Source organism: Babesia microti, chromosome I (genome assembly GCF_000691945.2).
Source record: "Babesia microti strain RI chromosome I, complete genome".
NCBI classification, from domain to species: Eukaryota; Apicomplexa; class Aconoidasida; order Piroplasmida; family Babesiidae; genus Babesia; species Babesia microti.
This window is the reverse complement of record NC_027205.1, coordinates 1,202,958-1,222,754: the sequence shown is the minus strand read 5'-3', so window position 1 is coordinate 1,222,754 and position 19,797 is coordinate 1,202,958. Positions and strand designations below refer to the sequence as shown.

Sequence of the window (19,797 nt, the reverse complement as noted above, 5' to 3'; positions counted from 1 at the left end):
ACATGACCCCACACGAAAGAACTATACCAACACATCAATTACAAGTGCTTTCCATCACTAGTGTATGCTGGATACACCCATAGATGAACTACAAAACGACATCTTGTACACATGCTACAGCCGAACATGCAAAGATGTATCGAATAGAAATCAGCTAATCTTCTGTGTAACCTGTAGACGTGGATTCCACTCTAAGTATAACATTTTTGATCCAGATGTTGCGATCCACCGCTAAAATATGATTTTGTTAGCTACTATGAGTGGCAGTGTAATCGTTGTAAATTGTGTGCTAAGTGTCATGTCCACGAGGATGATGAAATCATCGTCATTTGCGATTGCTGCGATCGTGCCTATCACCTAGGATGTACACTAGAGAAGTATGATGAAGTAAGTCTTCAACAAATTGTACTTTAAACAACTTATTTGATGAATGGGATTATCACATATCTTGAACTGCCTCATCATCTACTTACTTTCTACCTACATATACTTCTTATATAATCCCTAACTTAACTACGAGCCTATAACACTTATATATACTCGCACACATTATGTATGTTTTTAATACTTTAATCTTCTATTGTATATGCTTAATATATTCGGTACTCATATGTATAGTATAACTTGACTGACTTAGGTTCCAAGCGGTAGATGGTACTGCGATGAATGTTCCTGTTGTATTGTTTGTACGGTTAGACTTGACCCTAAGGAAGTGAAACGGCAGAGACGTGCAAAAAATAGGCTAAATATCATCACCTGCACAAATTGCACAAAAATCTATTTTCAGGAGGACGGGTTTAAGTTGGAAATCTGTGACTGTTGCAACTTTGCCATCATAGACACCATCAAATGCAGTTTCTGCAATGCAAGTACATTTAGATTCATTTAGTTATACATAAGGAGTGTGTTAATGGGAATGGAGTTTGTAAAAATTGTGAGTCACTCGGTAATGGTTATCAGGATCCTAATGACGTCTAACAATCATATTGTTATATGATGAGACAATCCAATCTCACAAAACCCCCAATCACTACGCCACTGTATAATATCTTATTCATTTAATCTTTTTTTGTAAGCACTCAAATAGCACTAGTGGACAGCCATAGTTTGTATATTTATATACTCGTAGCCTACATGTGACTAATTGTAATTTTTCGAGTAATTATGACGAAGTATACAAAATTTAATAACTTGAACAAATTGAATAAACATATATACACTTAATATCTGTTTCTCTATCAGAAGGTATATATTTTATTGGATTTATATTATTTTAATGTAAATGAATAGTTTTACGTATTAGAAATAACATTTTTACAATTCCATTATCAACAATTCCAGACTTTTAAAAACATTATTCACAAAAGTTAATCATAACAGTATAAATAAAAACTATTTGTATATTAGGCAACCATCCAATGAATTAATTTTAATTATTACCCATACCTAATAACTCAATTCATCTAAGTAGTTATTGAACACAATTAAATGATATATATGTTTTTATCGAACCTAAATTAATAAATTATAAAATCTGTACCGTAAAAAACAGTCTACCTACTATCCTTAGTAACACGCTGATAGTTACGTTTCATGAGAATTTTAATTTCATTAGACACAAAAACTAATTATTTGAGACAATTTGCCACAAAATTGGACACGTAAATTCATTTTTAATATTAATCAAGTTAGGAAAACAAAGTTTGACATTATCATAAAATCCCAGAGTGGTAGATATATTGTATGAACATGAAAAAGATCATCTAAGTATATATAACAACCCCAAACATAAATTATATAACCATTGGATATCTAATTAGTCATATAAATTCGACGATTTTAGATTTGAAACTAAGAATATGAAATTTGGACAGAATCGTAAGAGAAATAAATAAAAAATTACAAACCCAACCTCTTATCAACAATTATTTGCCATTTAGTCATGTAAAACCTATCTCACTCACATTTAGAGTTTTAACTCACTCGCTTGTGGTAACATAGCTCATACACTTTCAATTCTGGGGATGGAATCCCTCCCGTCTTCAACCAATACTGAACGTAGGAAGCGTAAGAAAACAAAATGGGATGATCCCACATCAAATACAACCACTAAATTTTCCACATTCGGGTTTGATTCATCTGGTTCCTCAGCTCTCGCTATACCTGCAGCTGATTTGGATCCCGAAGCGGAGAGGAGGCACAGACGCCTATACATTGGTAATGTTCCAGCAGGTAATCACAATACCAATTTAGGTTCATCGCAATCGGATATAGTCGCATTCCTAAATGGAGCTTTGCTCACAGTACTTTCCAATACTGGCATGCCGGCCACTCCTGCCGACACTCCAATTACCAAATGCGAATCGTTCAATTCAGAAAATAGATTCTGTTTCATCGAATTGAGAAATGTGGATGTGACTCTTGTATGTTTGAAGATGGACGGTATTTCACTAGTTGATTCAGGGATAAATTACAACGGTAACGCACTTAAAATCTCTCGACCCTCAGATTATGTACCCCCGAGTAACAATGAATTGGCAACACAGATGCAGCCGACCATTCAACAACCACCAAGGTATATAATATATAATATATAATATTTATAATATATCTGCACAATTTTGAACATAGCACATGCATATACACTAGTCGATTTGACAAAATCCAATCTTTATTATATTTACAGCACAATCATAAACAACTTGACCACCATGACTAACTTAGGGGCTTCACAATGGCACTGCAAGTCTTCAAGTTACACATACAAAACATTCCAACTACAATGGCAGAAGATGGGGTATTGGAACTAGTCAAAGAGTTTGGGGATGTAAAATATGTATACATAATCAAAGATACTACTGGACAACATAAAAACACAGCATTTGTGGAGTTCAAAGATTCTGTAAGTTTGGAACCAGCGTCCAAGGCCTTGACTGGCAAGGAAGTCGAAGGGCAAAGTTTGACTGCAAAAATTGTGACTAGTAACCAGGCAGATACCCTAGCCTCTTTAGCAGCAGGCAAATACAATTTAGGCGCTACCCACCTCTCCACTTCGATTTCCCGTAAAATTTTGAGTGATCCGTTGCTCTCCATTGGCGTACAGAGTGGGAGAAAGATTGGAGCCACTGTATCAACAGTGGTACAACTACTAAACATTGTATTCCATGAGGACTTAATAGATGACGATTCTTACCAATCGTTGTTGGAGGATATACGAAAGGAGGCAAAAAAGTATGGGACGCTAGAGGATATTGTGATACCCAGGCCTAACCTGGATAAAACTTTTAACGAAGGGGTGGGAAAGGTGTTTTTGCAATTTGCCGACGAACTTAGCAGTCGCAAGGCGCAATACATGCTAAACGGGCGTAGATTTGACGCGAAGCGCGTAGTATGTGCCGCGTTTTATCCATTAGATAAATTTCTGGAAAAGACATATGTGCTTATGTAATTGTAACACCCCCACAACGTAACCCCTCACTCTGATAGTTACTTAGTTTATTTGCCCCAGTATAAATAGCTATACATATATAATCCATTAATCATTGTACTTAAAAGCTGAGAAATGACTTTGAAAGTCGGTTCACCTGCGCCCCTCTTCAAATGCGAGGCAGTAATGCCTGATAACTCGTTCAAGGAAATCCTTCTAGCTGATTACATAGGCAAGAAGAACGTTTTACTTTTCTTCTATCCCTTAGACTTTACCTTTGTATGTCCCACAGAAATAGTGGCATTTAATGATGCCATTGCCCAATTTGAGTCGCGGAATGTACAACTGTTAGCATGCAGCGTTGACTCTAAATTCTGCCACTTGGCTTGGAAGTCCCAACCATTGGATAAGGGCGGGATAGGTAATATTAAGTTCCCAATTTTATCGGATATTTCCAAGGAAATATCCTCCCTTTACAACGTACTACTACCCGAGGGCATGGCCCTTAGGGGCCTATTTTTTATTGACAAGAAAGGCATCCTGCAGCATATAACGGTAAATAACCTGCCAGTAGGTAGGTCTATAGACGAGGCGCTAAGGGTTGTGGATGCTTTCCAACATCATGAAATAAAGGGCGATGTATGTCCTGCCAATTGGAAACATGGAGACAAAGGTATACAACCAACTGTGGAGGGGGTTATAACCCACTTGACTTCCAAATTGCACTAATAACTACATATAAATAATTTCTTTTGGTAAAGATCTGTTTATCACTAGAAATAGCACGTGAACCATTCCAATGATTTGTAGCTGTTGATGATCATACGACGCTATCAACACTCACTGTTTATAAATGTTCATTAGTAACGTTTCAATTGGTCACGTTAGATAAATTAATGAAATACAATTAGCCCATTTCTACACAGCCAAACCCTCTCACAAAATAAGCAGGCTTGGCACCATCAAAAATTTACTACACTAGACAGATGCCCATAGTAAATCATCAATTAGTTACTAGTCTAAGTGCTAATCCATACTACTTGTATGCAGTTGGAAATATTTGCTGCCTGGAATCGTGTAGTAGCAAATTTTTCCACCGATCCACTTTTGCAAAAATATCCTAGCAGCGCATTCTTTATCTGCAATCCCACCCTACGTCTTAGGGCACTTACCTTCTTAAGTTTCCCAAGAGCAATGGCATATTTGTAAATAAAATCATCTGCCAGTTCACTGGCAGATGGCTTACAAGTTTTATCAATGCACGTCAGATTGAAAAAACGATACAATTGTCTATAATCCTCCAGCCTTGAAAAAACATAACTAATACATTCAATTAGGTCACCAGCTTCATGTAGGGAAACAACACCATTTACTACATTTTCAACATCATTTCTCTTATGAAATATTTGTCCTGGAGTATCAGTTAAATGCGTGTATTTATCAATGTGAACTGATTTATTCGATGTCGTTATACCAGGTAACGCACCCGTTTCACTGGTGATATTACCACGACCCCCCTTGTTTTCAGGGGCCAGGGCATTAACCAAACTACTTTTCCCGACATTTGGGTAGCCAACTAGGCAAACAATTACTCTCTTCCTCTCACCATCCTCACTTCTAGAGTAATTTGCCAATAAACTACTCAACTCCATTATGCCCACAAGGCTAGAAGCTTGTCTAGATAAACCAAATGATTACTGTACAATGTGCCTGGGCGTATCCAAAAAACTCTTATGTTTAGTACATATACGGGGATTTTTAGAGTCAGATCCAGATTTTAGAAGTACACTAGGACAGAATTTACGATAGTATTCAAGCCAGCTCGAGGCCACGTTTCTATATTAGTAACAACAACTGTATATTTGTTGTGCAAACGAATAGACATTTTACTTACTTTGGCACTAAGTCACTCTTATTCAGCACAATTATCATTCTTTTATCCATAGATTTAGCCAGTTCTTCCAGTTCTGAATATCTGAAAAACTCGGGGTTCCTAGCATCTATAACCTGGATCACAACATCACACTCTGTAAAAATTTTGCTGTTAACAATCTGAACATTTGATATGTTAATCCCCTTGTCAGAATCAGTATAAGAATCTTTGGCGATATTGGTTAAGGGAGCTAACAATGATTCATCAACTGGCCTAGAAATATGTTCTGCTATTGACGTTGGCTGTACTTGATTTATTGAGAGAGATTCTTCATTGGGAGCAAATTTATTGACCAATTGCAGTTGCGCTAAAGTGTTCCTACTTAGTTTCTCCTTTTGCTTGATTTCCTTGATGCGTTCGACCTTCCTGAGTATCTCTTCTTTGAATATACAATTAGGGATCTCCGCAACTTTCTTCTTACGTCCAGCTAAATAAATCTCTAATTACGCGTCTTGATTTTTTTGGCCAACTTCCGAATCTTCTTTTTGTGCGCACTTATTTTGTGTTGTATCTACTTAACTGAGTTCATACGTTATATTTATGGGACAGTTCCTGCCGTTTACTAGTTTCTATATCACTAAATCTGCTTACTCTTCAGCTTCATTAGTGAACATGTTAATTAATCCTATATTGGATCGCCGAGGCAGCGTATATTATTATAGCTACGCAGTAGGTGCTTCGACAGAAGTTATGGGGGTTGTGTAATATCTGCCAAACATATATACAAACTCCTTTTAAACAGTTGCTTATGAATTAAAATAAGAGATTTCAGAAATCTTAATTATTAGAAACAACAAGCACATTCACGGCCTCAACAATATCTACTATGTTTTTGATACACAATATGCCATACAATGTCAGTCTTATCCACATTGTCCCAGATGTACTTAGTTTGTGAATTACACATGTTACGATTGTTATACTTACTTCTCATATATACCAAAATTCCCTGGTTCAACTCTAGGAACTCAACAAACATTTAATATTTAAGAGATTCCTTGTAGCACTCCTGTACACTTATCTTTAATCCACCACACACAATGGTATTCATCCATACATCTCATCGACAATGTGATTTCTGATACATTTCTACTATGGTTTGTCTGGGGAGATACGCCGGTTGGGCGAATAAAAACAGTATCGCAACACCGATCATTCCTCATGATTTTACTCTACCATGGACGATATACAACGAATGAATGTGGATTTATTTCGGAAATGATCAAAAAATACAGTCGTTTTAAAATATAATTAAGTGTGAAATGAAAATTTTGGTAACTAGTGTGCAATAAATTTCTGTTTGAATCCCTTCTCCTGCTCCGAATCCTCCCTCTAAATTAATCACTACGCCCACCTTCTCTTTAGCATGAAATACGATAATAAACAGCCCAATAATGCCAAGGCATGCCAAGTTGGTAAATAGTATTGGCATAAACTTTTTGGAGGGATTAATAGATAACTTCAAGTTCCACCTAGATAACTGGGTAGTTACTTGCTGGGTATGTCAAGGGGAAATGTAACTGCAATGACAAAACAGTTGGGAATGATTGAAATCCACATATCCTTGTAGTCGTGCGAGGCGCTGGGCATCCCCAAATAAAACTCCTCCACGTAGTTGTTGGTATTCCCCAGCCCAAAAATTACGTAAGGAAGTTGTAAGGGTAGATATCCTGATAAGGGGCGTTGTATTGCTAAATTAACACATAAGAATCTAGTCACATATTGTGAAGTTACGATCTGATGCACATTTTTCAAATCAAAATTTGAACACGTAGATAGATCAAATTTAGCATATATTCAAAAAATAGCGTATCATCAAAGTATTAACAATAGAACATAATCATTTATTAAATTGTATCATGCATTATATATGTAAAGTTATTTACTATTATGTGGAATAGGTTAAAAACATAAAATCTCCCCAAATTTATCATATTTCTGAGAATGCGAAGGTCAAGTAATGCGTACATACCTTGTCTGGGAGCCTTCTCTCCATAGATATCGCTAACAGTGATAACAAATACAGGACCTATGTTATAACATGTGTTATGAATTCAAAATAATCATTTAAATCAAAATACACATCATTTAACAACCAACGTTTTAATTTTGATGCATCAGACCAAAATAAAAAGTAATTGTTAGAAACTGAATTTTAATCTGCGGCTCAAACAAAAAAATAACTAGAGAGTTTCTCACCGTGTATATTAGTTTCGAAATTAATGTCATCTTGGAAGTGGATGTGTGACAGTGGACCAATGGAGGAAGCTTTTAGGAACAGACCAAATTCTTTAACATTCCATTTGTATGATTCAAAGGGAAGGTACTTGATATCGTACTTGCTCATATCATACTCCTTTTTATCTTTCTTTTCTTCACAATTTTCACCATCTTTTGGACTTTCATCCTCATTAGCCTTCACAAAAATGTTATTACCCAACTGTTCCTCATTAGGCAATCCGAATAGTATAACATTCAGGTCTCCATCTTCGAATACGTCGAAGAAAGACAGGCGGTAGTCGTATTTAGAACTAGATTAGGTTTAATAATATTTTATAATGAAAAACGTTTTTCTACAAAAATTTAGCATGTATTCCAAAATAAACCTGCAACATATATATACTCAATACAATTATTTAATATTTTGATATTATTAATAAAATTTGTGAAAATTTGAGGGAAATAGTCAAAAGTAATACACAACACACAAAATGCGAATAAAACATATGTGCACGTATGTAATAGATATGATTATGAGAGTTATTGCATTAGCACATATTCAAATTCATTAACGAACTTTTATTAACATAAGATTATCACATGACATACTTTTCGATTGGTATAGATTTCACGAGCACAAACCTAGAGTCTTTGTCAAATAGCATGTTCTTATATACAACTATGCTAGGCTCTGGAGATGTGACGTTTGATGCGATGAATGCCAAATCTGGGTAACCGTCGAGATCAAAATCCCCATAGGCAAGCCTCAAAATATTTCCAAAGTTTGAGTTGTTCATATAAACAAAATCATTAGCCCCAGACACTTCAGAATTGTCAAACTTTACAACTTGATATTTGGAGATTTCAAATGGCGTTTTTGTACACAGTTCCGTAGGCTTCCTACACTTAACGGTGGAATCCTTCCATAAATTGTTACACAATGGTTGCTGATGGTTGAACATAATGTTGAAACTAGAAGAAATACAATTTTTTGATCCTTCATCAGGAATGCAAGATGGGATACCTATATCAATACTCCCATCGCCGTTAAAATCAGCGAAGATTAATTGACCGGGATGAACGGGCAGTTGGAGCTTTTCAATTTGCCTATAATTTGTAACAACAACATTTTCACCCACTTCCACATCCGACAACCAAATCTCAATCATATGAACATTATCAGTGCCAACGGTGAATAATAGATCTGGCCTACAATCACCGTTTATATCGACAAACCCATTGGAATGCGGGACAGTGATGTTTAAAAGCTGTACATTATCCGTATTTCCACCCACATTCTCATTTTGATCCTCATCCTGTAACATGCCAAGATCGTACTTTACAAAACGGACATTTGGCACATCATCCCAAGCATAAGGGATAAACACCTTTCCATCATTAATCCAAACAACTCTCGTACCATCATGCCCCTGAGTAATCATATCCACACGACCATCGCCATTTATGTCACATAGTAAAGGGTGGATATTACTGTTATGTCTAGATTCTTCGGGGGCTAGTTGTATATTGCCATTTTCATGCTGTAGATATGGACCTATTAAATCCCTTGAAGTCCAAGCTATTGAAAACTCTACCTCATCAATTGGAGCCGATTGAGCCAATCCAACGATGTAAATTCCCTTTTCATCTCTTAGATACAACAGCGCATCTACTCGGGAGTCCATTGTCCAATCTGTAACGATCATTCCCTCACAAAACCCTTGGTGTTCAAATTCAAACATGTAGCTAATCTCATATTTGTTCTTTTTCTTATCCAAACTGTACACAATCACTGTATTTTTATATAAATCATTAGATTTGTAGTATAAAAAGGTGAATATGTTAATTTCATTCTTCCCGTAAAAATCACCGTAATCGGCAACTTCGCCAATTAAATCTAATTTCAAGCCTCCACTTTCAAATTCTCCTAAAACATCATGAAATAAAGAAATTAACAGTACCCAAATGTAGATACCAACCCCCATCCACCGACAATATTATAATGTTCACCACTTCATAAACATACCATAGTGTAAGATAATCTATTTAATACGCTAATAAATTCAAGAATTTAAACTATCAGTTCTAGAATTTGTCACATTGCAATATCATTTAAGATGAAGAAATTATAATTTGCGTGAGAAAATTATTTTTTTACGTCCACATCCAAACTCTCATTTAACCACCTGATCAATCTACACATTAGTCCCTAAATGGTATCAAATCTTACCAAACTGCGATATTTTTTGTGTTCTTCAATCTCGCTATTTCTTGGGGGCATGTGCGTTCTACGTAACACCGCGATTTACTTATTAACACCATTTGTTGCCCAAACGAGTAAATTTTCATAAGCAGTAGCTCCACAAATATAGCGGTTAGTTTTTACGTTGTAATAAAAAGGCAGACCTCCACATTTTCCATTATCTAGTCTCTTTAATAACTAGATTAAACGCTTCAATACCTTCAAGTTTTTTGGCATACTAGCGTCTAAAATATGGACTCTGATTCCCTCCTCCAGTTCTAGTCGTCGCAATAGTGTCTTCATTTCCTGTATAGGCCTTTTTTTACTTGACAATATTCGCAATCATCGACATGGAATCCAATCAAAATTTCATCTTCAGTGGCTGTATATTTAAAACTTGATAAAATTTTAAAAGGATTATAGCTAAAATTCCATTTACTAATAGACTCAATAACATGCACATTTAATAGTGATATTAATGGCAATGTTATGTTATACATTTTAAGTTTACAATATGTCAAATAATACCAAATAAAAATACTTCTCAACAAACATATATATGTACATATTATCTAGATAATTTATTTATATCATATAATTATGTTTCAATAAGAGTATATCCTGCAACTGTCATTGTTATTTTACTCAAATGAAACGATTAATGATTCCAGGACAAAGCCAGTTAAAATTAAAATTATGCGACCACACTAAAATTTCATATTTAACACTGTGAAATGTGATGTTTAATTGCGAACTATTTATTTATTATTTTTTTTCATCCAATTGCTATCACTGACCCACACCCATCAGCTATACTATGTACCCTTATTGCAATACCATAACTCAGTGATGCCCTAGTGCTTGGACTTATATGTCATATAGGGCAGGTATGGCGTATATTGTATAGTATGATCCCAATTGAATTTCATATTACAAAAATGTATCACTTTGTGTCGCATACATAACGATTATCGACACATGTCACTGATGTTCTTTCTCACAACATTGGGTTTGTTAGACATAATTTGCTTAAGTGTTACGGCCATCAAATATAATGGTCACTTTACATTCACAAAAAATCCAATTGCAGGAAAACTATCCTGTGTCCCTGTATTTTCAGTCGTACAGGAATCTGGTCATCCACTAATCCTATCCAGCGGCAGCGGGTACTTTACCCTTTCCTTCTCCAATCCATACGATGCCATATCTCTATTAACCGAGTTAATCCAGTCGCGATCCAATGATGATAAATCTAACTTATGGAAGATTAAAGCCTCGACCTTAGATACCTGGATATCTAAGATGAAGGATGATAAAAAGTTCTGTTTAAAACACAAACTAATCCACTCATCATTCGGTACTAAGCTCAAGAATACGAATGAATTTGAAGTTTATTATTGTAATGGACTGACACTGGACGGGAAGATGTTAATTTTTTTTGACATCAGTGACCTAGAAAGTGAGATTAAACGTTGTCCCAAACAAAACAGAAGGGATGAGCTAAAAAATAATATACAATCTACATGTCTCATTGAACTAATCACCAATGACTCAAATAACCTTGAAAATTATTCATTTGTACCTTCCAAGCGTGCTCTGGAGTATTTGACCTCCAGAAGAATTTAGTTATAAATTATTTTAGCAGTAACATAATTACTGTGAGTGTATATTAACCTAGTAATTTCAATATATATATATATATATGTATTTAAAATTTTAGTCATACAATAAATCCAATAAAAACGAGACGAGTGACACATAATACCATGCTATGAGTGTAGGAAGTCATGACTTGGTGTGACACACCACATTTACAATATATAAGCATTTAAAATATCAAATTAAACAACAAACTTTTACCTTCACACACATATATGTAACAAACCACGCGATTGACAATCACTTTGAAATATATTTACAATATACATTTACAATATATATCACAACTTGGATAATTGCAACTAACAAATGTCTTATATACACAATTCACACTCAAATTAGAAGCCCTCCAGCACATTGATCGCCTAAAACATTTGAAATGGACACTAGATTTGGTATATTTCAACAACAAAAAGATACCAATGTGTTTCTGTCGCAGTCTGCGAGCAATGACTATATGCATAGTAAAGGTAAAAATTCCACTTTACCTTACTACTTTTTATTGTTCACGAATCCTTACGAGATTCACTTTCGCCCCTTTATCGCCACTGACTGGCTTATGTTAGAAAATTATCAAATTCCATCCCCGCCACAGTTTCTTAATATCCCTTCACAGGCGCTTACTTCAACACTTCATCCGCTAGATAGATTTCAATTGGCACTCAAGGTAAATAATTTATAAATCAGTTAATCAACGTTTACAAGGATACTTTAACTGGCATCCTCGGATCTGCTACAATAACATCTTCCAAATCTGCAAAGAGAATTGCAATGCTTTCATCACTAGTCAAAGTACTCACATATAAAATTGAACAGTCGCTCAATCAGATCACATATGAGAGGCTGAACGCCAATTTTTGCACAACTTCTCCTTTGTATGATTACTACAGAGTAATCATAACGATTACATAGAACCATTTCGACGTTTACATGGACTTATGGATAAAACACGTCAAATCCATGCCACAGTAGGCACACAGCTAACACAGTACCATGTATTGTTGGAAAAATGCTTCATCACTTCTAACAGAGTATGATATGTTATCCGAAGATACCATGAAACTGTTGCCACTTTCCCGACACGTTGTAAAAATGGCACTAGACAAATTGGATTTTGAAAACATAGACTTTAGTACTTCTCTAAAAACTAGCACAGAAGATGATGGAATGAGCGCCAGTTTCACCGACATTCGAAAATGCACCAGTTTTTGTGCTAATAATTTGGCAGACATCCTCCAGGTTAGTACTCACCATCCACGAATACAGTATATGGTGTTAGTGACATAGGAATTTGCCACCGAAGAGAACGTAAATGCTTTGTTTGAGCACCGAAGGAAACACAGGGACGAGAGGAGATTACATTTGGAATCTCTCCAATCAATGGTGCCCTCTCAGATTATGTAGGTGAACATTGCAGTGTCGAAATATCATCAGGCATTTACATTGCTGGATCAGAAGAAACGCGAACTTGTGAGATTATTATGTCATGCAGAACAAAATATCATCAGAGTGTCTAGACGCTTTGTTTCCAACTAGTGACCCTAAGGACATTGCTAAAGAGATCATTGAGAATTTTGAAAAATTAAAATTTCGATAATAACCCATTTAACACAATAATTACGATAATTTATGTATACTAGGCAGATCGTTTATTTACATCATATTAATACCATATATCCTGGCTCTATGCCTTATTTTATATATACTTTTACACTAATGTATAGTATAATAATATAGTGCCCCCTCGTGATATTATATAAACATAGTGTAGTACACACCCTATAAATATTGCGTAGGTGCTGTGAAATGAAAATAAATGCCGAAGATGTATCTTCTCAAAACCAAATCAAGTCTTCAGCGCAAAGAGCAATAAAATCAGCAGTACTGATACTATAATGTAGATTTTATCACAATTCCCGCGCCTAGAACCCGTGATAAACGACATTTTTTCCAAAAAACCACCTCTTATCATTGCTAAATGGCAAGTGGCAAATTAATCTAGCCCAGACCACATTTCACTGGTAGTAAAGGATGGTTTGACACTATTCTTTCAACAAAGAGATGGCCCATGGGTGCCTTCTTTGCGTCTAATCCACAAGTGTAAGCCAAATCTAACACAAGATCCTACAATGCTGCCCAAAATGCAGGTAGATTCCGGGGCACTCAAATTTGTGCTACGCGGATCAAATATCATGTGCCCAGGATTAACTTCCCCTGGGGGTAGAATGGAGGAGGTTGAGGCAGGGGTAATTGTACAAATTATCATTGAAAATCGAGAAAATGCATGCGCAGTAGGCAAGACCATAATGTCGACACGGGAAATGTAAGCAAGTGTTTATATAGTATTGAAAAGAACAAGGATGTATGTATTGAGAATTTGCATTATCTGAACGATGGGCTTTGGAATTTATCACTGTGACCAAATTTAGGTTTAAAAATGAACTATTTTAACCACTAGTATCGATGCTTTGTATTATAAATCACAGTAACTATTATTAACAAACATATTTTTACAAATTTGAGCTAACGGTAGCCATTACACAATTATACTAATATACAGTTAAACCTTGTTACACAGCAACATGCTTGCTTAGAATAGTGCATAGAATGTCATGTTATCGAGATACTCTGCTCTGCTAAAAAATAAATCACTGTTCGATTGCAAATCATTTGATTTGTCAAATGATTTGCCAAATGTGTTGTGATCAACCCATAAAATACCCTTAGCAACTAACAATTTCAAGCATGATTCAGCCCTATAGTTATTCCAATTTAATTTGCTTACCAAATCACTAACTTTTATTCCACTAAATTTCTTTAAACTAGTATAAACGGCACTATTTATTAAAGATAAGCACTGATTTTCATCATCATTGATTTGGCAATTGGTGCTAATAACAGTTCTATGGCCAATAGTTAATAAATCAATTGCCCCAAGTATTGATAGTTGCTGCACAGATCGAATAATATCCTTAACTGTGATGTTAGGGTATCTGGGTTTCATCAACCACACGCAATGCTCAACATCTAATAAACCACCGTTTTGTGTTCTCAACTTTGCACAAATTTGCACTATCTTTTCACCAATCCTATTGGACATGTTTTTATGTATTTCATTTCCATTATAAGAACTAAGGTCTATGTCTAAATTTTGACATATGGTGGTAATTGCATCGTATAACTGTGGATTGCTATTTATTTGACTGGAGTATTTGCCAATGAATTTTTGAAAGGAATAACAAAAATCAGAAACCATAGATTCAACATTTTGTTCACTTTCCTTAGTTAATTTTGCACTAAGTATTTTAAATCTATCAACATCACCCCCCCTTTTCAACACTCTTGATATACCAACGCCACTCATAGAATTTATTATTCAATTATTTATTTGTAAAATGTATTAAATACTTAAATGTTTCCTTTTCCACTCCAAACTACGCCTGAGATCAATTTGATCCTTAAGCATAGTTATCTTAGCAAGAGATTGTGAAGGGAAGTTGTTTTGTTGACTTCTAAATTGACAAGGGATGGGTAGTAATGATGTTACACGCTGTAGTGCCACATAAATCGATTTTTGAGTCATAAAAGGGCTAATTTGTGGAATTCTAGCGATGACAAACCCTATATTAACACTAAATAGATACCAGCAGGTATTCGTGCAACATGATCCTTAATAGCACCCTTTCCTTGGCCCATTTTAATCCCATCTGGCTTCTTAGTGACAGGATACGTGGCATGACAATGAACTAAAAATTCGTTTTTTTTACCCAGATAACGTTTTAATGCCATTCGGAGATTTGTAAGTGCAGTTGAACTGATGCGATGTGCCGTTAGAGCCACTAAAGACTTGCCTAAGTGAATTTGCGGTGCTTGCAGAGGTACAATCCGCCCTTTTGGAGCTTTTATGTTCACCGGTATTGGCTGCTTGTAAAAGATAGGGGGCATGTCACTCACACATAATCATAGTATACTAACGTTGCCCTATATAGAAAACATTTGGTACATATCTAAATATATAAAATATCGCTTCCATATACTCACAATAGATAAATTATGATTTTATGTAATTATCATGTTATTTAAAGTATATGAGATACAGGGCTAGTTGGAATGTATCGTACTTGAATGTGTCACAAATATTATTTGATAACAATTATCTGTAATAATGTTGTAAGAACAATTTATCTATTAGGGGAAATATATTATATACAATGTATACGAAACAAATTTGTACGAAAACAGCGGCGACGGGACTCGAACCCGCAATCTTCGGTTCCGAAGACCGACGCCTTATCCATTAGGCCACACCGCCTACGAACATTCGGCTATTTTTCACTGTTTTTATCGTGAAATATTTTGAAAATTAAACCACGACCAACTTACCCAACTAATAATTCATCATTTTTTTTATTTTAGCAAAAAACTTGGGTGTTTTGTCCTTTCTGGAGCTTGCAATGGTGTCATACAATGTGGGCTCCAGCAGGGACGGCGTGGCCCAATGGATAAGGCGTCGGTCTACGGAACCGAAGATTGCGGGTTCGAGTCCCGTCGCCGTTATTGTGTCGAATACTTTTCACTAATTTATAGCAATTAATCATTTTTGTACATAGTTCAATTGTGGGCATCATTAAATCTTTGTGTGAACGTTCTGCTACCACATAACTAGTGGCCATCCTAACAGACAACCAGTGCATTAGTTATGGATTGCTAACATATTTCCCACTCACACAAACAAATTATTGTACACCCCCCCGACAATTTGTAAATTATATTGTCTTGCAATGTATTTTCCATGGGATATTTTGTTACCTAATCACTGTTGCGTTAACATTGTTTTGTCGGATTGAATTTTTTTTTGAGACTAAATCACTAATTATAACTCCACAAGGATATATTGTTATCATATAAAGACGCGTTATAATGGCAATTCGAAACTTATTTACTCGATTCCACTCTATGAGTGAACCGGAATGGTGTGAGTTGAAGGTTAGGTCCATTTGGACCTTACTACTGATTTCTTCATGCTTCGTGCTGTTGTTGGCGGGGCACTTTTACTTTTCCATCTTAATCATCATCCTTACTGTACGAGTCTACCTGGAATTCCTATGGGTAGCCCTTCCACAAAACAGATACAAGAGAATCGAACCTAATTTGTACAGTGATGCCACACCTAGTAAAAGCGATGAAGCTTTTCAGACAGACTCAGCACTTTCATCATCTTCCCCTTCAAAATGTTATAGGTTTGCAGAAATAAAGAAAAGTTCATCCAACTTCCCCTCCTCTTCAACAATTGATACTAGTGCTGGTGGCGTTAAACCAGAATTTGATATCCCGGATGAACTGCAAAATATAATGCTACCGCTGCCACTCCACATTTACCTACTTTCTACATCTATTATCGCAATGGGCATTCCTTGGATTGTACCCAGATTGGATATCACAGATTCTAGGTTGTACAAGATACTATCATTTATAATGTCATATTACCCACTGTTACTATTCTCTGCTGCACTATTGGCATTGGTAATGTTTGTCCTTTCGCTCAAGAAGAACAGACTTAGACGCCAATTTTTATCTCTAACTATTACAATTGCTACTCTGGTATATGTGGTGCCACAGTCGCTAATGTCAATTTCGAATATTTACATGGGGATGGTTTGGTTCGTAATACCGGCAACATGCGTTGTGTCTAATGATGTTGCCGCATATACATTTGGGAAATTGTTTGGAAGGACTTCGATTATTAGCGTCTCGCCCAAAAAGACGGTGGAGGGTTTTATTGGCGGAGCCATAGTTACCACATTATGGAGCATAATCTTACCCACTTTACTACTAAAATACAAGGCTTTCACATGTAAAGTTAACACGATTTCGATCATCCCCTTTGAGTGGCTTTGGACTTTGGATTGTGAATCTGATCCCGTATATAAGCCGCAGATCTTTGAATTACCACTACTTCTGCAACTATTTTTTGGCGAAAAATCTTTCACAATACACCCAATTGCAATACATTCCTTTGCTATAGGCATATTTTCCTCCTTTATTTCCCCTTTTGGGGGGTTCTTCGTTTCGGGGCTAAAGCGTGCATTGAAGATTAAGGATTTCCCCGGTTGTATCCCTGGCCATGGCGGCATTACAGACCGTTTTGACTGCCAGATCATCACTAGCTCATTTACATTTTTTTACATTAAAACGATGACCAGGATGCCAACTCCATCAGTGGAATCAATAATTCGCAAGGCGCTGCTACTCTCTGATGAGGATAGACTGAGGCTCATAAGTGAGCTACACAAGGTATCTTTTGGTTGACTGCCCCTAGATTATATATAAACAAATTATTTATTCTGGTTGTGATGTAGTGTTTTGATACATAGTATGGTAAATCAACCATCCTTTGAGTTGATCAAGACACTCACAAAATAGACATGATAAAATATAACCAATAAATTAGTTGTCAGTTATTTTCAGATAGCTATTACTGATGATATAGTGTAGTTGAAGTATGATACTTAAAAATTAACAACCTCAAAATAATTGGCAAAACAATTAAATAACGACGTCAGTGTTGATTTGTGAATATATTTTAGTAACACACAGGTTGCTTAGCATCCCACTCATTCCACAAACGATTAAGGGCTCTAACGGCTGCGTAAGATCTGGACTTTATGTAGATACCACGCAACAATTGCAAGGCCTTTCTAGCCACCTTAACATGTACATCTGAGAATTTGTGTTGGGGATCTTCTGTATTTTCAATCACATCTTTGGAATTCCTAACAATCCTTGTATACACCAACACGAGGCCCCAAAGGGCACGAGTGCACATACAATTCAATGTTACGGCCGCGGAATAGTATTTGTAGCTCAATGGAAACCTAGCAATTGTATAGTTTAACTGAGTGAATGGTATGTTACATCTGCGATTGTAATTATATAGAAAATGTTATTTGGTTCATGGAGTATGACTTCATTGTAGCAGTAAATTGCCTCATTGATTTTACCAGATGAGATGTATAATTCGCCCAATTCCTGCCAACTCTCCGTATCTAAGGGGAATTCACAGAGATGTCGATTGATTAAATCTATATATTCATCTATAGGTATCTAAATCAGCAAATATTTTTGATATATTTATGTAAATAGTTCAGTAGCTCACTCTATTTTTAAGTGTAGCTAGTGTTTGTTTCCTGATAATTATATCGGTTGGATATCGTATGAGGATTCCAGTCATAAGCTTGAAGGCCGTTTCATAATCTCCTTTGGCCTGGTAGTATTTTGCCTTGTAGATCTTTGCCTTCTTTTCGTCCACTCGGCCTAGTTGCGACAGCAATTGCTATATCATTATTTTCATACTTTAATAAATTCATGCCTCCCATATACCACAGATGAATTAATCAAAATTTCAATAAGTACTTCCCCTAAATGAACACGTGACTTACTGTCATTAGGAGACAGTATTTTATCCAAAAGTTGAGGCGCTAAATGTAGAATCTCCTCCCTATCATTGTTGTCGTACAATTCTAATATATGACTGCCAATATTGGAGTGGTAAAACTGATCATCTAATGATTCCAAATACTCGTTTGCACGATTAAATAACTGGATAAATTTGTCAATGGGCATTAATTTACTGAGGAAATCAAACCCTATTTTTGCTAGGTATGATTTCATTTAGACAAATCTCATATATATGAGTGATAAACATATTTACACATTCTAGCAATACTGTGTAGGGTGGGTAGATATGACATACGTGGTATATGGTGGCTCAATCTATCTAATTTTCCTTGTAATTTTACACATCATCAATTGTAACGTAGTGTTATCGCACAGACGTACTAGCTATGCTTTTATAACTTCCAGATCCATACAGTTGCAAACAAATAACATAAAATCATGCCACAAAGTTACATTTGTGACCCCAAAGGGTAATATGCGGTTAATTTTCAGGAAAAAAAATTGTATATTGCGAAGAAGACGAATATGTTCTTGATTCTGCAGAAGCTGCAGGGCTGGACCTGCCTTATAGTTGCAGGGGAGGTAGCTGCTCTACTTGCAACTGTTAGTAATATAGCTACGATTCTTGACATATACATAACTGTATATATCAAGAATCTAGAATTTACAATATACATATAACATAGGCATGCTAACCGATGGCAACATGTCTAACGAAGATCAAAGCTACTTGACCGATGAGGAGCTTAGGAAAGGCTATCGCTTAATTTGTACCGCGTATCCTCACTCCGATTGCACAGTCATCACGCACAAGGAGGATGAATTACACAAACTTAGGGGGGAATCCTCATAATTTTA

The 19,797-nt window shown here is 35.8% G+C and overlaps 14 protein-coding genes and 2 non-coding genes across 16 annotated transcripts; 9 read left to right on the top strand and 7 right to left on the bottom strand.

Annotated features, from left to right (window-relative positions):
- Positions 65-978, top strand: BMR1_01G03355 (Histone-lysine N-methyltransferase 2C; the record flags this gene model as incomplete). The annotated part of the gene is made up of 4 exons (XM_021482986.1): positions 65-195; positions 216-387; positions 638-869; positions 890-978. 4 exons carry the CDS (start codon positions 65-67, stop codon positions 976-978), a joined length of 624 nt encoding a protein of 207 aa, XP_021337567.1.
- On the top strand, positions 2,025-3,448 carry BMR1_01G03350 (splicing factor U2AF 65 kDa subunit; the record flags this gene model as incomplete). Its single annotated transcript, XM_021482985.1, has 4 exons — positions 2,025-2,232; positions 2,254-2,442; positions 2,464-2,575; positions 2,725-3,448. 4 exons carry the CDS (start codon positions 2,025-2,027, stop codon positions 3,446-3,448), a joined length of 1,233 nt encoding a protein of 410 aa, XP_021337566.1.
- Positions 3,449-3,562: 114 nt separating this feature from the next.
- Positions 3,563-4,156, top strand: BMR1_01G03345 (peroxiredoxin (alkyl hydroperoxide reductase subunit C); the record flags this gene model as incomplete). Its single annotated transcript, XM_012792281.1, has 1 exon — positions 3,563-4,156. One exon carries the CDS (start codon positions 3,563-3,565, stop codon positions 4,154-4,156), a length of 594 nt encoding a protein of 197 aa, XP_012647735.1.
- Positions 4,157-4,453: 297 nt separating this feature from the next.
- On the bottom strand, positions 4,454-5,964 carry BMR1_01G03340 (Guanine nucleotide-binding protein-like 3 homolog; the record flags this gene model as incomplete). Its single annotated transcript, XM_021482984.1, has 7 exons — positions 4,454-4,579; positions 4,600-5,104; positions 5,126-5,263; positions 5,322-5,787; positions 5,808-5,871; positions 5,892-5,929; positions 5,952-5,964. The coding sequence occupies 7 exons, from the start codon at positions 5,962-5,964 to the stop codon at positions 4,454-4,456; spliced, it is 1,350 nt and encodes a 449-aa protein (XP_021337565.1).
- BMR1_01G03335 (T-cell immunomodulatory protein homolog) lies at positions 6,639-9,565 on the bottom strand (the record flags this gene model as incomplete). Its single annotated transcript, XM_021482983.1, has 6 exons — positions 6,639-6,692; positions 6,715-6,832; positions 6,853-7,051; positions 7,333-7,389; positions 7,560-7,891; positions 8,190-9,565. 6 exons carry the CDS (start codon positions 9,563-9,565, stop codon positions 6,639-6,641), a joined length of 2,136 nt encoding a protein of 711 aa, XP_021337564.1.
- Positions 9,727-10,322, bottom strand: BMR1_01G03330 (conserved Plasmodium protein, unknown function; the record flags this gene model as incomplete). The annotated part of the gene is made up of 5 exons (XM_021482982.1): positions 9,727-9,789; positions 9,811-9,868; positions 9,890-10,020; positions 10,042-10,128; positions 10,149-10,322. 5 exons carry the CDS (start codon positions 10,320-10,322, stop codon positions 9,727-9,729), a joined length of 513 nt encoding a protein of 170 aa, XP_021337563.1.
- Positions 10,323-10,800: 478 nt separating this feature from the next.
- BMR1_01G03325 (apicoplast TIC22 protein (TIC22)) lies at positions 10,801-11,448 on the top strand (the record flags this gene model as incomplete). The annotated part of the gene is made up of 1 exon (XM_012792277.1): positions 10,801-11,448. One exon carries the CDS (start codon positions 10,801-10,803, stop codon positions 11,446-11,448), a length of 648 nt encoding a protein of 215 aa, XP_012647731.1.
- Positions 11,861-13,078, top strand: BMR1_01G03320 (hypothetical protein; the record flags this gene model as incomplete). Its single annotated transcript, XM_021482981.1, has 7 exons — positions 11,861-12,148; positions 12,169-12,372; positions 12,394-12,449; positions 12,471-12,720; positions 12,769-12,864; positions 12,886-12,951; positions 12,974-13,078. The coding sequence occupies 7 exons, from the start codon at positions 11,861-11,863 to the stop codon at positions 13,076-13,078; spliced, it is 1,065 nt and encodes a 354-aa protein (XP_021337562.1).
- Positions 13,288-13,900, top strand: BMR1_01G03315 (PUA domain protein; the record flags this gene model as incomplete). The annotated part of the gene is made up of 5 exons (XM_021482980.1): positions 13,288-13,362; positions 13,383-13,462; positions 13,484-13,581; positions 13,603-13,804; positions 13,825-13,900. 5 exons carry the CDS (start codon positions 13,288-13,290, stop codon positions 13,898-13,900), a joined length of 531 nt encoding a protein of 176 aa, XP_021337561.1.
- Positions 14,072-14,845, bottom strand: BMR1_01G03310 (ESCRT-II complex subunit VPS22; the record flags this gene model as incomplete). The annotated part of the gene is made up of 1 exon (XM_012792274.1): positions 14,072-14,845. One exon carries the CDS (start codon positions 14,843-14,845, stop codon positions 14,072-14,074), a length of 774 nt encoding a protein of 257 aa, XP_012647728.1.
- Positions 14,846-14,881: 36 nt separating this feature from the next.
- On the bottom strand, positions 14,882-15,426 carry BMR1_01G03305 (mitochondrial ribosomal protein L16 precursor, putative; the record flags this gene model as incomplete). Its single annotated transcript, XM_012792273.1, has 2 exons — positions 14,882-15,102; positions 15,126-15,426. 2 exons carry the CDS (start codon positions 15,424-15,426, stop codon positions 14,882-14,884), a joined length of 522 nt encoding a protein of 173 aa, XP_012647727.1.
- Positions 15,427-15,720: 294 nt separating this feature from the next.
- BMR1_01G03302 lies at positions 15,721-15,793 on the bottom strand. The gene has a single exon. It is a non-coding gene; the product is annotated as a tRNA-Arg (tRNA).
- A 172-nt stretch (positions 15,794-15,965) lies between these two features.
- Positions 15,966-16,038, top strand: BMR1_01G03301. Its single transcript has one exon. It is a non-coding gene; the product is annotated as a tRNA-Arg (tRNA).
- Positions 16,039-16,401: 363 nt separating this feature from the next.
- On the top strand, positions 16,402-17,790 carry BMR1_01G03300 (phosphatidate cytidylyltransferase; the record flags this gene model as incomplete). The annotated part of the gene is made up of 1 exon (XM_012792271.1): positions 16,402-17,790. One exon carries the CDS (start codon positions 16,402-16,404, stop codon positions 17,788-17,790), a length of 1,389 nt encoding a protein of 462 aa, XP_012647725.1.
- BMR1_01G03295 (ER membrane protein complex subunit 2-B) lies at positions 18,065-19,152 on the bottom strand (the record flags this gene model as incomplete). The annotated part of the gene is made up of 5 exons (XM_021482979.1): positions 18,065-18,376; positions 18,397-18,585; positions 18,638-18,814; positions 18,835-18,899; positions 18,921-19,152. 5 exons carry the CDS (start codon positions 19,150-19,152, stop codon positions 18,065-18,067), a joined length of 975 nt encoding a protein of 324 aa, XP_021337560.1.
- BMR1_01G03290 (ferredoxin) lies at positions 19,226-19,792 on the top strand (the record flags this gene model as incomplete). Its single annotated transcript, XM_012792269.1, has 3 exons — positions 19,226-19,409; positions 19,432-19,542; positions 19,626-19,792. The coding sequence occupies 3 exons, from the start codon at positions 19,226-19,228 to the stop codon at positions 19,790-19,792; spliced, it is 462 nt and encodes a 153-aa protein (XP_012647723.1).
- Positions 19,793-19,797: the final 5 nt, after the last annotated feature.